The sequence below is a fragment of the Marmota monax genome, unplaced genomic scaffold, assembly GCF_021218885.2.
Source record: "Marmota monax isolate L192 unplaced genomic scaffold, Marmota_monax_Labrador192_F-V1.1 WCK01_AAM20220418_F8-fsc00153, whole genome shotgun sequence".
NCBI lineage: Eukaryota > Metazoa > Chordata > Mammalia > Rodentia > Sciuridae > Marmota > Marmota monax.
Window position 1 is genome coordinate 1768899 of NW_026692146.1, and position 12178 is coordinate 1781076.

At 45.9% G+C, this 12178-nt stretch overlaps 1 protein-coding gene across 2 annotated transcripts in view; it reads left to right on the top strand.

The window, feature by feature from the left end:
* The window catches only part of Cnih3 (cornichon family AMPA receptor auxiliary protein 3), a 112238-nt gene that overhangs the window by 10547 nt on the left and 89513 nt on the right, over positions 1–12178 (top strand). The window contains exon 1 of one of the 2 annotated variants that reach the window (XM_058571778.1): positions 3201–3353. The exons of the other annotated variant lie outside the window; for it this stretch is intronic. Within the exon in view, the coding sequence (XP_058427761.1) occupies positions 3216–3353 (138 nt within the window). The 5' untranslated portion in view covers positions 3201–3215. Of the gene's footprint in view, positions 1–3200; positions 3354–12178 lie in introns of those variants that run through there. 2 annotated transcript variants of the gene reach the window in all.

Consider the following 12178-nt stretch of genomic DNA (forward strand, 5'->3'; position numbering starts at 1 on the left):
AGAGGCCCAGGATGCCATTGTCAGAGATAGCGACTTCTCCTTCCAGGGCTCTCTGTGGGCTGTGGCTGTCACTTCAGGCCTTGGCACTCCTGCCTGTAATGGGGGCTTTGAGACCAGAACCTTCCATCACCAATGACTCTCTGAGGCCAGTGTCTTAAAAATTAAATTACAGTGGCTGAAGGGTTGGTAAGGGCCTCAGTCACATGCAGGCATATTAAAGGACAGGGACTGGCTATTTTACCTTTGTCTCTAGAACCTGGACAGCCACTAATTCAGTATGTAATTCCACTCAGCCCCCATCATTTAATTAATCTAGTCCAGGTCTAGACTCAGGCTATCTTGTCACCCGTTTTCTGGCATTCTGTTGTACTGCTATCCTTTGCTCAATTTTTTTTCTGAGTTCCTGTGGCAAGAGAAAGGGATCTTACCTAGTCCTGAGGTTTCTACATTGAGCTCTCTCTCCCTCCATTAATTTTTAATTGATTGATTTTATTGTGGCAAAATGTGCATAACATGACATTAATTAACTGTCTTCACAATTAAAAAAATATTTTTCTAGGTAGATGGACACTATACCTTTATTTTATTTTATGTGGTGCTGAGGATTGAACCCAATGCCTCACACGTGTGAGGCGAGTGCTCTACCACTACCCCTGTCTTCACAATTATCAAGCTTCAGCGACATTAGGTACTTTGATGTGTTGTGCAGCCATTAACCACCACCAATTTCCAAAATGTTTTCATCTTCCCAGACTGAAGCTCTGTCCCCATGAAACAATAATTTCCCATTTCCCTTCAGCACTGGCAACTGCCATTTTACTTTCTGTGAATTTGACTACACTAGATACCGTATATAAACGGAATTGCACAGTATTTTTCCTTCTATGTATGGTTTATTTCATGCTTATGGGTGTGTCTGTAGAGATGCCTGGAAAATTGGTAAATAACTCCTATGGATGGGTCTTTAAGAGTGTTCCCAGAGATGACTGGCATTTAGGTCAGTGAGTGGAAGACCTGCCCTGAATAGGGATAGCACCATTCTATAGCCTGGGGGCTCAAATGGAACCAAAACTGGAAAAAGGGAGAAGCTTGCACATGTGTATGCTCAACTCTTGTTGAACAGGTGCATTTTCTTTCTTTTTGCTGCTGCCATTGGCCGTGGATCTCAAACTCTAGATTCTTCAGCCTTTGAATGTGAACTTGCACCAGTGACTTTCCAGGAGGCTTCCAAGCCATATCTTCAGACTGGGGCTGCATCATCTTTCCCTGTTTTCCTAGGGCTTCCAAGCTCTTGGACCGAGCAGCTACTGGTTTCCTTGGCTCTCCAGGCTGCAGATGGTTGTTGTGGGACTATTCAGCCTCTGATCATGTAGCTCAATCCAATAACTCCCCTCATAATTATATATAAATATAAGTTTACACGCACAGAGCACAATAATTATAGTATTCTATTGGTTCTGTTTCTCTGGAGAACCCTGACTAAATACACTTGAGTTACTTTCATCTTTTGGCCACTGTGAATGATGGTGTTACAAACATGATAGACACACACCTGTTGAGCTCCTGCTAGCACTTCTTTTGTGTAATACCCAGAGGTAGAAGTGCAAGATCAAATGGTAATTCTATGTTTAACTTTTTTTTGTGGCTCCTCTAATTATACAAGCAGACGCTCTCTTGGTCCTCAGTCTCTGTTTCACCCACTCTCCTTTTTCTCGACCCTCTGGCCCTTGGCAGATGCTACCTCGTTAGCCTTCCTCTCTAGGACGCCTCAGACATTTCAGATTTAGACATTTGCTTGTATTGGGTCTGTTTTGTTACATTGCTTGGAATCATGAAATCTTTTAAGTGAATAAAACAGAATCTTTAAGTCTTAGCATTACACTCTAGTTGTCAGAAGTTATAAATGGTCCTTAAAGGGAGATTTTACCAGAGATAACTCTTGGGCTTTGCCAGGGAATTTCATCAGGCAGAGATTTAGCAGTTTTCCATAATTTTAGGGCTGAGAGCATTCGGGGTGTGTAAGAAGTGAGACATGTACCTGCTATTAAGAATAAAGGGTGCAGAGCATGGTGGTGCACACCTATAATCTCAGCAGCTCAGAAGGCTGAGGCAGGAGGATCACAAGTTCAAAGCCAGCTTCAGCAACTTAGGCTGAGGAGGTGGCTCAGTGGTTAAGTGCACCTGGGTTTAATCCCTGGTTAGGAAAAAAAAAGCATATCTTGCCAAATAATTTGTTTTATTACTTATTAAAGCCTAATTTGCATTTTGGATCTCAAATCAGTGCAGAGATCTAGTATGTCCTTGGCTGTCAGGGGTGGGCCAGGCATTCTTATGTGGGCTGCAGAGAAGCCAAAGGTTCACATTTCCATTTTTTTCCCCTGAACTGAGGACTGTTGGGAACGGGAACGAAGCAGGTTGTCAGCTTGCTGGGAGACAGTTTAGAGGATGACTTCATTTCTAGTTTCTTTAAGCTGTCTTAAGTCACAAAAGTAGCTTTTAAAAATAAAATGCAGATTTGTAAAAGGTAATTTTTTTCTCAGAGACACACACACACACACACACACACGAATACTACCACCACAAAAAAAATTCATAGCCATGCAAATCCCACGCTTACCCTGTTTTCCTCCCCTCTCCTGGGATAAAGGTGGGTTGCGGGGATGGAAGGTAGGGAAACCTTATGGACTCATTGCTGTCACCACAGTAATCGCTCAACCAGCGTTTGCCTCTCAGCACCCAGAGGCTTGCAGTCAAGAGCTCTGGCCTCTATTTGCATGGTGTCTGTCCCTGAGTGTGACCAGCACCTAAAACTGCCCTTTTAGGCGGCTGTTCAGCTGTAATGGAGCTGATCCTTTGCAGCGTACATAAAAGTGTTCTTGCTCAGGATGTGGGTATGACTGAATGAACCCCTGATCCCCTTTCTTTGACCCCTTTCCTCCCAGTGAGAGAAGACCCACAGAGATGGAGTGTGTAAACGGCTTCCTGTTTGTATTGTTGCCCTTCTCTATCCAGCAATGTAATGCCCAGAGTTCAGCTCCCCACGGTGGCCCCCAGGTCCTCTGGGCTGTGGCTGGCTCAGGAGAAGTCTGTGGTTATTGGTGAGTCCTGGAATTAGGGACTCCAGGCCTTGGCTTTCTATTTCAATCTCTTTCTCCCTTTCTGTCTTATTTTTTTTTCTCCCTTGCCTTGACCTCCTTTTATTCCTTCTCCTGTGTATGTGTCTTAGATCTGTCGGAGGCTGCACAGTGTTACTTAGCCCAGCTGGTGGGCTCCCGGGCTGCGAAGTAAGTTGCTACCACCTCCCACCTCCATGGCGTCTAGAACCGTGGGCTGACATTTCCAGAGCATCAGTCGTAGGTATCTTTTCTGTTTTTGTGTTCACATGGTCCATTTTGACTATAGGATCCAGTTCTCCTGCTGGGGAAAAATGCAGGGGAGGAAGCAGAGTCTTGGCACTAATTTCTTCTTCTTCTTCTTTTTTTTTTCTTATTGGCAACTGATTCATGAACTCTAAAAAAAGAGTTGAGAGCAACATAGCCAGCTAGTGGTGGCAGCCCAGATGGCCCCCTATATAATAGAGACATTTGTATCTTGGATTAAAAAAATTATTTAAATTAGTTCTGTGAACCTTATTCAGAAAAGAAATTAGCAACTGCTTTTAAAGGTTGTGGGTATGGAAATAGTTAAAATAGTTAGCTAGTCACTTGGAATGCCAAGATTGGGAAATAGGGATTGAGAAGTCTAGGGCCAGGATTTTAGGGGATTTCTGTGTGGGGAGTTGGACTCTGGGGGTACTACTTTGCACCGCAGAAGACCTCCAAATGACCTGTCCTTGAGAGTGTCACAAACAGGGATCCAGTTTGAATGTGGGTGCATGTGGATGTTGGTGCCTCTATCTACCCAGAGGTGCTACAGACTATAAACCTGCACAGTGACCAGACCCAAGAGAATCCTTTTGTGCCAACAGTTTCCAGATTCCATGCTGAATCCATCTCTGGATGATCCTGTTTCCTATTTCTTTCCTTTCTCTCTGGACACTGGGACATGGTACAGGTTACATTCTGCTACAGTGAGTCCATGGGCTGCCTGAAATCTTGAGCAGGCCTTCCTTGTTCTCATTGTCCCATGTCATCAGCAGGCCATTGGGTGGGGAGTGGAAGTCCTTATTCGATGAGGGTTTTGAATTGTGGTGCCATCAAGCTGGCGTTGGCCGTTTCATGATGATGGAGTGGGAGGTAAGGCGGGGGACGGATTGTAAAAGCCACAGAGATGGCATGTGTAAATGGCGGTGGGTGGGGAGAGATGGTCTCTTAGAGCAAGCAGAATCATTATCTGGAGTTTGGATATGAACCAGATGCGGTAGAACTTAAAGCCACTCAGTCATTTCTGGACCGTGACTTAGCCTGGGATAATTTTTCTTGGCATTTCTGGAGAGTGATAGGGAATTGAGCTGAGGCCAACAAAGCATATGTGCTGACTGGCGGAAAATGTATTCCATCTTGACATCCTTTTCTCTCATTGATTGGCAGTTTTAGAACCAAAAGTCGTGCCCTGGAAAGGGACTGGTGGCTAATGGGGCACTCTCAGCAAAGCTCCTCATGGCTTTAGCCAAGTCTGCATCTCCTGGGTCTTTTTTTTTTAAATGTATATTTTTAGTTATAGATGGACATTTTATTTTTATGTGGTGCTGAGAATCAAACCCAGTGCCTTCCACACATGAGGGGAGCACTCTACCACTGAGGCACAATGCCAGCCCTCCTGGGTCTTTTGTTTTCTTATGTGTGAGATAAAGGAGCTGGATAGAGTGGTCTCTATGATCCTATCCAGTTCTGGAATCCTCTGGTTCTTCCAGTGCTTGCTACCTGCATCTCCTGCTTCTCTTCCTCCTATTGTGTTTTTTCTTTTCCTCTCTGGGTATTTAAGATCAAGATTCTCTGTAGGGAATGTATCAATTAGGGTTCTTAGAAATCAAGTCAGCCCAGCCTCCTTAATTAAAAAAAAGGAAAAAGATTTCCAGAAAGGGAAGCAGAGTGCTTACAGAATGGACGAAAGTCTAGAAATTACACTCAAAAACAACGGAATAACTAGATTTAGTCTCTGCCCTTGCATCACCCCTGAAGGAGAGAGTCTTACAGGTTGAGCATGGGTTGGTGCCACCCAGTGGCTAAGTATGGCAGGATCTGCAGGCCCCCCTGTGGCATCCCCAGTGGAAGGAGAGGCCACTGGGTTACCCTCCTAGCAGGGCAGCATTTAGAGAAGAAGAGAGAATTCTTCAGAGGAAATCAGGCTGGTGTTGGAATGAGGCATAGAGGTGGTGACCAGGAAGTGCCAGATGGTCACTCCCTGGGCTCTTTTGTTTAACCTTTTTAGCCTGTTACCTCATCTATATGTAGAGAAAAGCCAAGGTTAACATCTCGATGCCCTTTGATTTGTTACATTCACATGAGTGGCAGAAAAAAAACCCAACTTATTTAATATCTTCATTCTTCACTTGATAAGGGACAGCTATGATCTGGTCAGGAGGACTGATGGCCCTGACTATGCTTCCCCATAGGGCAACGATTGCCCTCTGCCCCTCAGTGTACAGTGTCCAACTTCTCATCTTAATGAGTTTTAATAACTTCCTGGCTGTGGAGGCAGTGAGGCACACTTTTGCATGTTCTGTAGTCTGCTTTTGTGTTGCTGTGACTAAATACCTGACAAAATAACTTAGGAGAGAAAAGGTTTATTTGGGGTTCACGGTTTCAGAGGTCTTAGTCCATTGCTCTGGTCCCAAGGTGAGGCGGCACATCATGGCAGAAGGGCCCAGTGCAGGAAAGCTGCTTCAATCAAGGCAGGCAGGGACAGGAAGCAGGAAAAGAGAGGTGGGGGTGGATAGGGAAAGAGAGCGCAATGGGGGGGGGTGGAGAGAGAGAGAGAGGTGGGGGGGAGGAGAGAGAAATGAAGAGAAGGGACTATGGGAAGATGAACCTTTCTACGGAATGACCCCTGTGACCCACCTCCTCCAGCCATGTCCCACTTCCCTTCAGCTACCACTCAATCCATTCATTCAAACTAGGATGGACTGATTAGGTTCAGCTGTCAATCCAATCATTTCGCCTCTGAAAATTCCTGCAGTAACAGGAGCTTTGGGGGACACCTCCTATCCAAACCCTAGCAGTACACGTCTTTCCTTCTGAGCCTTCAGGTTTTGGAGTCCACTTGGATTGAGGGCTTCGCAGGACTTAAGCAAAACACCTGGTCACTTAGATGAAAACAACAACCATCGCGTGAGTCAAGAATAAGAAAGGGGGCTGGGATCATGGCTCAGTGGTAGAGGGCTTGCCTTATATGTGTGAGGCATTGGGTTCGATTTTCAGCATCACATATAAATAAATGAATAAAATGAGGGTCCATCAACAACTAAAAAAAAATAAGAAAAAAAGTTTTCTTACCAGTTTGGTGTCCCCCAGCCCATTCAGCCCCAAGTTCTGGAAGACAAATGGTAAAATGAAACCCAGCTCTTCCTTTTCCCCTTCTTGTTAGCTTCCTCTTTGGACCATAAACCCTTGCCTCTGACCCCACCATCGCCCCCCATGTAGATGTGTTCAGTTTCAATTCCCTACTTCACACAGAGCCAGGGACAAGGAGCACTGTCTGTACCACATGGTATGTTTTCCTGCATTCCCACAGGGGCTACTCTCTTCTAATTAGCAAAGTTGGCAACTTCGCCACCGTATGGAGGAAGTTATTTTGCTCTGTAAATGGAAGGCAGCGTCAGTTGTGTCCCGAGGGGAGAGGTGATGTTATGGCTCAGAGCTCTGCTGTTTGCTCCCTGGCACCTTCATTAAAATCAGTTCTTCCTTGCCAATCTAGGAGGGGTATGAAGGAGCCAGAGGAAGTTTGGTGTGGCAAGATGATTACAGCCAAGAGAGAAATGACTCTAGAAACAGCCTGGCCTTTTCAGGAAGTGCGTTCGGCTGAGCTACAGGGTGAACGATAAAGTGCCTGGGTCTGGGATGGGAATGCTGACCCAGATCACCTAGCATAGCCAGCTGCCCGCTGCCCACTTCCCACAACATAAACAACCATTTCTTAGTCCACTTACTCCTTCAGTTTTCCCTTTTTTAAGTCAGAACACCAAGTGGAACATTTTGTGCAATAAAAAAAAATAAATAAATCAGTGCAATGCACCAAAACACAAGACAGTAAAAAGTTTGGGATCAAGGGCTCCACCAGGAGCAGCTATGGCTGCCCCCTGGCCAGGCACGTGTAGATTGCTCCCCATTGGCCCACCAGGTCCAGCTTCCAGCATCCTTCCAGTAATGGAGCATGGTTGGTTTACTATTTGCTGTTTTGTTATAATTTGACACTGAAGAAAGGGAATAGAGTAATACAGTCTTATAGTCCCAGAATCTTGACCCCTACGATCATCTGGCTCTATCTTCTCATTTGGAAATGTAGGTACTTTAACCTCAGGGGTAAAGTGACTTGACTAAGGTTACAGCCCATTTAGGGCAGAACCCAGAAGGGAACTCTCAGTTCCCTTAATTCCAAGATCAGTGTTCTTCCAGTATTAGGTGTTTCCATCAGACAACCCAACCTATTGTGTTTTATAGCAACATAAATTAAGAGTCCCAATGTGTCTACTTGATCTTGACAGCTGGGTGTACCAAGTATTCCTCCTTTCTCCACAACTCATAATTGGATTTTGTGACATTGGTTTGTTTTGTATGTGGGCTAAAGAGAACGAGAAAATTGAATGACAAAATCAGATAGGCATAGAATATTTGGCCAATCTCTATGCTGAAGGTAGCGCACAGCTTCAGGGAAGATGTTAATTACAGGGTTGTTCTAAATGCTATATTTATTTATTCTATCTATTTATTATCTATCTATCTATCTCATCTAATTACTTCTGAGAGATGCTTTCTCTCTGAACAGGTTTCATCTAAAAGGGCTCATTCATACTTGTAGTCTTCATTCAGAGTTTGAGACAGAGAACATGCTACACCTGGATGTGTGGCTCCAAATCACCGGACATGACAAGCCTGTTCGCCTTTCCCTGAAATGACTATAACTCTCAAGCAAGGGGCGAAACAGTTGCTTCCCTCTCCCAGTGTTCTGAGTTGGGTGTCACCTTCTCTCTTGCCTTGACAGTTTTCATGTAGGATCTGAAGGTCATGCATTTGCAGGACTGGCTTAATCTGCCACCCACCCTTTTAGAAGGTCTTTATAAATCATCAAGGAAGCCACACCCTTTCCCCCTGTGTCATAGTGTCATCTGACTCAGTACAGTGTTAAAGGACATGAGATCATGTGTGAGGTCATGGTTGGCTTGTCACCAAGTGGTCAGTTGGGGTCTTGTTGCTCATATTGCCATTGTGTCATCACCAACCTCTCAGCCAATAGAGCTGGGGTGCTGTGTTCTCTGGTGGTCCCTCAGAGGCCCTTTCTAGCCTATCTGTGATCCCTGTGGTCCGTTGACATTCTCCATCTGCACCCCTATTTCCTCTGACTCCCCCTCTTTGCCAGCGGCACCTGTGACCCTCGCCTTGTGGAGGACAGTCAGATTTGCTTGTGGCTTCAATGTTTCTCAAATGGATGAAGAAGAAAGAAAAATTAAGCAAGTATCATTTCCTGTTTATACAGTCTCCAAGATAGAAACCCTGCTTTTGAGCATAACTAAAGATTTCCTGCCCTCACAATAAAGGAAAGAAAAGGCCCACGTCATGAGATCTGGAAGAACAGCCGTGCTGGTGGGAAGGTGCCAACACACTGGGGCCTGGGCAGTGCTAGCCTGCCTAGTGCACCTTAGACTCCGAGCTCCTGAGCATCTGATCTACCTTTCGAAGGCTTCACAGTCTGTCCAGGGGATGCCGGGTTCTCTGAGAACATCTGAGAGATGTTATGGATGAAAGGCAGTGTCGGCAGAAGATGCTGGTGAGGAGTTGAGATGGGGACGAGGTTCCCGAGGTGCAAAGGACGTGGACAGAAGGTTGATGCAGCTGGCTGTCAGGCTGAACAGGGTCAACCCTTTTCAGGGACCTCCAGGAAACTCTGCAAAATGAAGACCACCTCTAAGCCCAGCTCACCAGGATACACGTCCTGTCAGTCCAGTGACTTCTTTTATTTTCCATGTTGTGTTTAGGCATGACATTCTGAATTTAGGCTGCAGAACCTCCCTCTGTTTTGTTTTATCCTGATTTGACCAGCCCTGCTCTAACTTACTGGGCCTCAGTTTCCTGCTCTGTAAAGGAGGGGTGTCATGGTTAGTGGTCCTCATAGCCGACTGGTCCCTAGACATCATTACTTAGGCCTTGAGTGGGTCAAGGACTCTGAATCGTTAGCTCCCAAGTGATTTGAACATACAGCAGCATTTGGAAGCTTCAGGAAGCATCGGCCAGGGGATCTTTCACATTCCATAGGTTTTTCCTGTCTTCGTCTCTCATTATCCTTTTCCCAGATCCCACATTAAATAAAGTTCATCACCTTGTATAATTTGGTCCCACGTCTGTACCTTTAGCATGTCATTATTTCCTTCATTTGCATTTCTGTTTTCCAACAATCCATTATTTCTAATTTCCCTCCTCTTTCAGGAAGTTTTTCATAATTTGCTTCTTACATACCAGGTTCCCTTTTGACTTGGGGCTTCCTGACATCCTCAAGATGATATATATCTCTCACTATGGTGGGGCGATCCTGACTGTGTTGCACAGAAAATGAACTCTCCTACTTGTTAGAGCTATGAATTTTCTTTCCCCAATAAGAAGATGGATTCATGAATAGCTTCTCCCTTCCCAGCAAGACGTCCAGGGGACTGAAAGGGACCATAAGTGCTGTTGACCTTCAAGCTCTGTCTTCCATGGGGAACTGACAGGTGATGCCTGGTGCTCCCCTGTAAGCAGGTTTTCAAATATAAGAACCCTGCTCTCTGATGATGATGAGATTGAGACCTGGATGGGGCCCCCGTGTCCCCTTCCTCCTTCAAATCCCACTGAAGTGATACCTGGTGCTTATCTTGGGACCCTCTGTTTCCTCTTGCTGTTCCTATGTGTGTAAACATGCTTGGATGGATGCCCTCACCTGTGACACAGGCGTGTGCTCCTCTGTTTGAGCTGTGCTTTTCTCATCTGTAAAACAAGGTGATGGGCCTTGTGACAGCAGAAGCCCCTTCTAGCTCTGGTGCTGTGGAGAAGCCCTGACAGCCTCAGAACTCCTCACTGCTCCGAGCCCTTCAGCAACAGTTACCCTGAGAGTCAATTTGAAGAGCGCTGCTTAGAAAAGCCCTTTCTTTGCAAAGAATGTTGGTGTCAAGTTCGTCTGGAGAAGCCATGCATGCTTTTGGGTGATTCAGAGCTTACCAGACTCTCCTAGCCCTTTGTGTCTCTTTGGTTCCTATGATCACTGAATAATTTATTTACCCCTCAGCATCCCCACTTCCTGTTCTAGCTATTCTCTGCTCATTAGTGTCTGTACCCAGAGTGGGCAAGGGTGGAGGAGCAAGAGAAATGAAAAATCGCTGTCCTCAGACTTGTATGTTGGTGGCAGGGGGTGGTTTTAAACCCAGGGACAAGAAATTAGGGTGATGACAGGGAAGTTCTGTCACCATCTGCTGAGATTCCTTTCGTGTGTGTCACCACCCTAGAGATGGCCGAGTGGCCAGATGTCAAGGGGCAGGAGCTGTTTGAAGCAGGCTGCAAGCTGACTGCTGGTCTTTTTCTAAGCAACAGATGTGAAAGCAAGGGAAGAAGGAGCACTTGATTGTGAGCAAGAGTGGAGGTGATACGTCTCCGTGAAAGAGTTGACATTCAGCCAAGATGACACTGAATTCTTTTCCTTTGCATGTGCTATATTTACTTCCCTGATCGGGCAAGTGCAATTCCCCAGGGCCTCTGAGGCTTGTTTTCAGTGTAATTGGGATGTGAAGATGCTGCGATTTGTCTTCGAGGCTGTGCATGGTGGCAGAGTCCCTGAAGGGAGGTGCCTAGGGAGGTGCCTGAGTAGCTGTGGCACTTGCTGGATGGCAAGTGGTCCAGCCCCACCGCAGGGCAGACCTGCAGGGAGGGCAGGAGGTTCCCTTGTGAGGGAAAGCAACTCTCCTTGCCCATCAGTCATTTCCCTGGATAGTGCCTGCACTCCACCGTGTGTGATCAAGCTGGGAACTGTCCCCTTCGTCCTTCCCCTGCTGGCCTCTCTGGATTCTCTGCTTTTATTCCTTGTGCTTTCCTTGTCCTGTGCACCCAGGTGCAATGCCCTGAGGCACCTCTGGAGAACTCTTCTAGTGAAGAATCAAGATCTTGTCTGTATTTTTCCAGCCTTTGCTTCTAGTCCAGCCACCAACCCAGCCCAGGCCCCAAAGGAAGCCAGAAACCACCAGCCCCATAACTAACTCAGGGATGATGTGTGAGTGGAAAATGTTGCTAAGAGCACAAATTCCACAGGCATGTCCTCTGCGCAGGCAGCTGGATTCCAGGGTCTATGTTGAGCACTGGTGCATCTTGCAAAAGAAGGATGGCCAGCACTCAGAGATGCCACCTGTCCCCATGACACATTTCCTTTTTTCCCTCTTGTGTTCTTTGTTATGTTCTAACTCCTTAGCATCTCTGTCATATGATGGGGATTATGACCACATCCCCAGATTCCCTAAAGCTTGCAGGTTCCCATTGGTAGTTAAAAGAAAAATAAATGTGTTTTTATTATGAGAATCCTGGGGTGGTACTCTTTGTCAAGGAAGGTAAAGGAGAGGTGTCATCTGTACATCACATGTGATTAGGATGATGAGCTCTTCCTGCTGTTCCTTCTTTCTGTTGTGTCTCTCCTCTCCTTCTGTCTCCACTGAAGATGCATAATTGATGAGGGAAAAGCAACTGAATTGTCTCTGTGAAACTAGCGAAAGCCGAAGGTCTCTTCCTCCTGCATCTTGTATTTCTGTTCGGGGCACTCTTTATCCAGAGGTCTGCTCACTTTGGTGTGCTTGTGAACCACCAGGAAACATCTACATTCAGATGTTCACTCCTGTCCTGGGATTCTGGTTTGGGAGAGCTGGTTATGTGTGGGTTGAATACAGAGAGATTTGCTAGGTAGCACTGTTTCACACACAGTACTGTTCTGTTCCAGGCTGTTGGATAGACATCCCCAAATAAGGGCTGGTATTGCTTGAACACTTACTTTATTGGGTACTATTCTAACTGTAGCA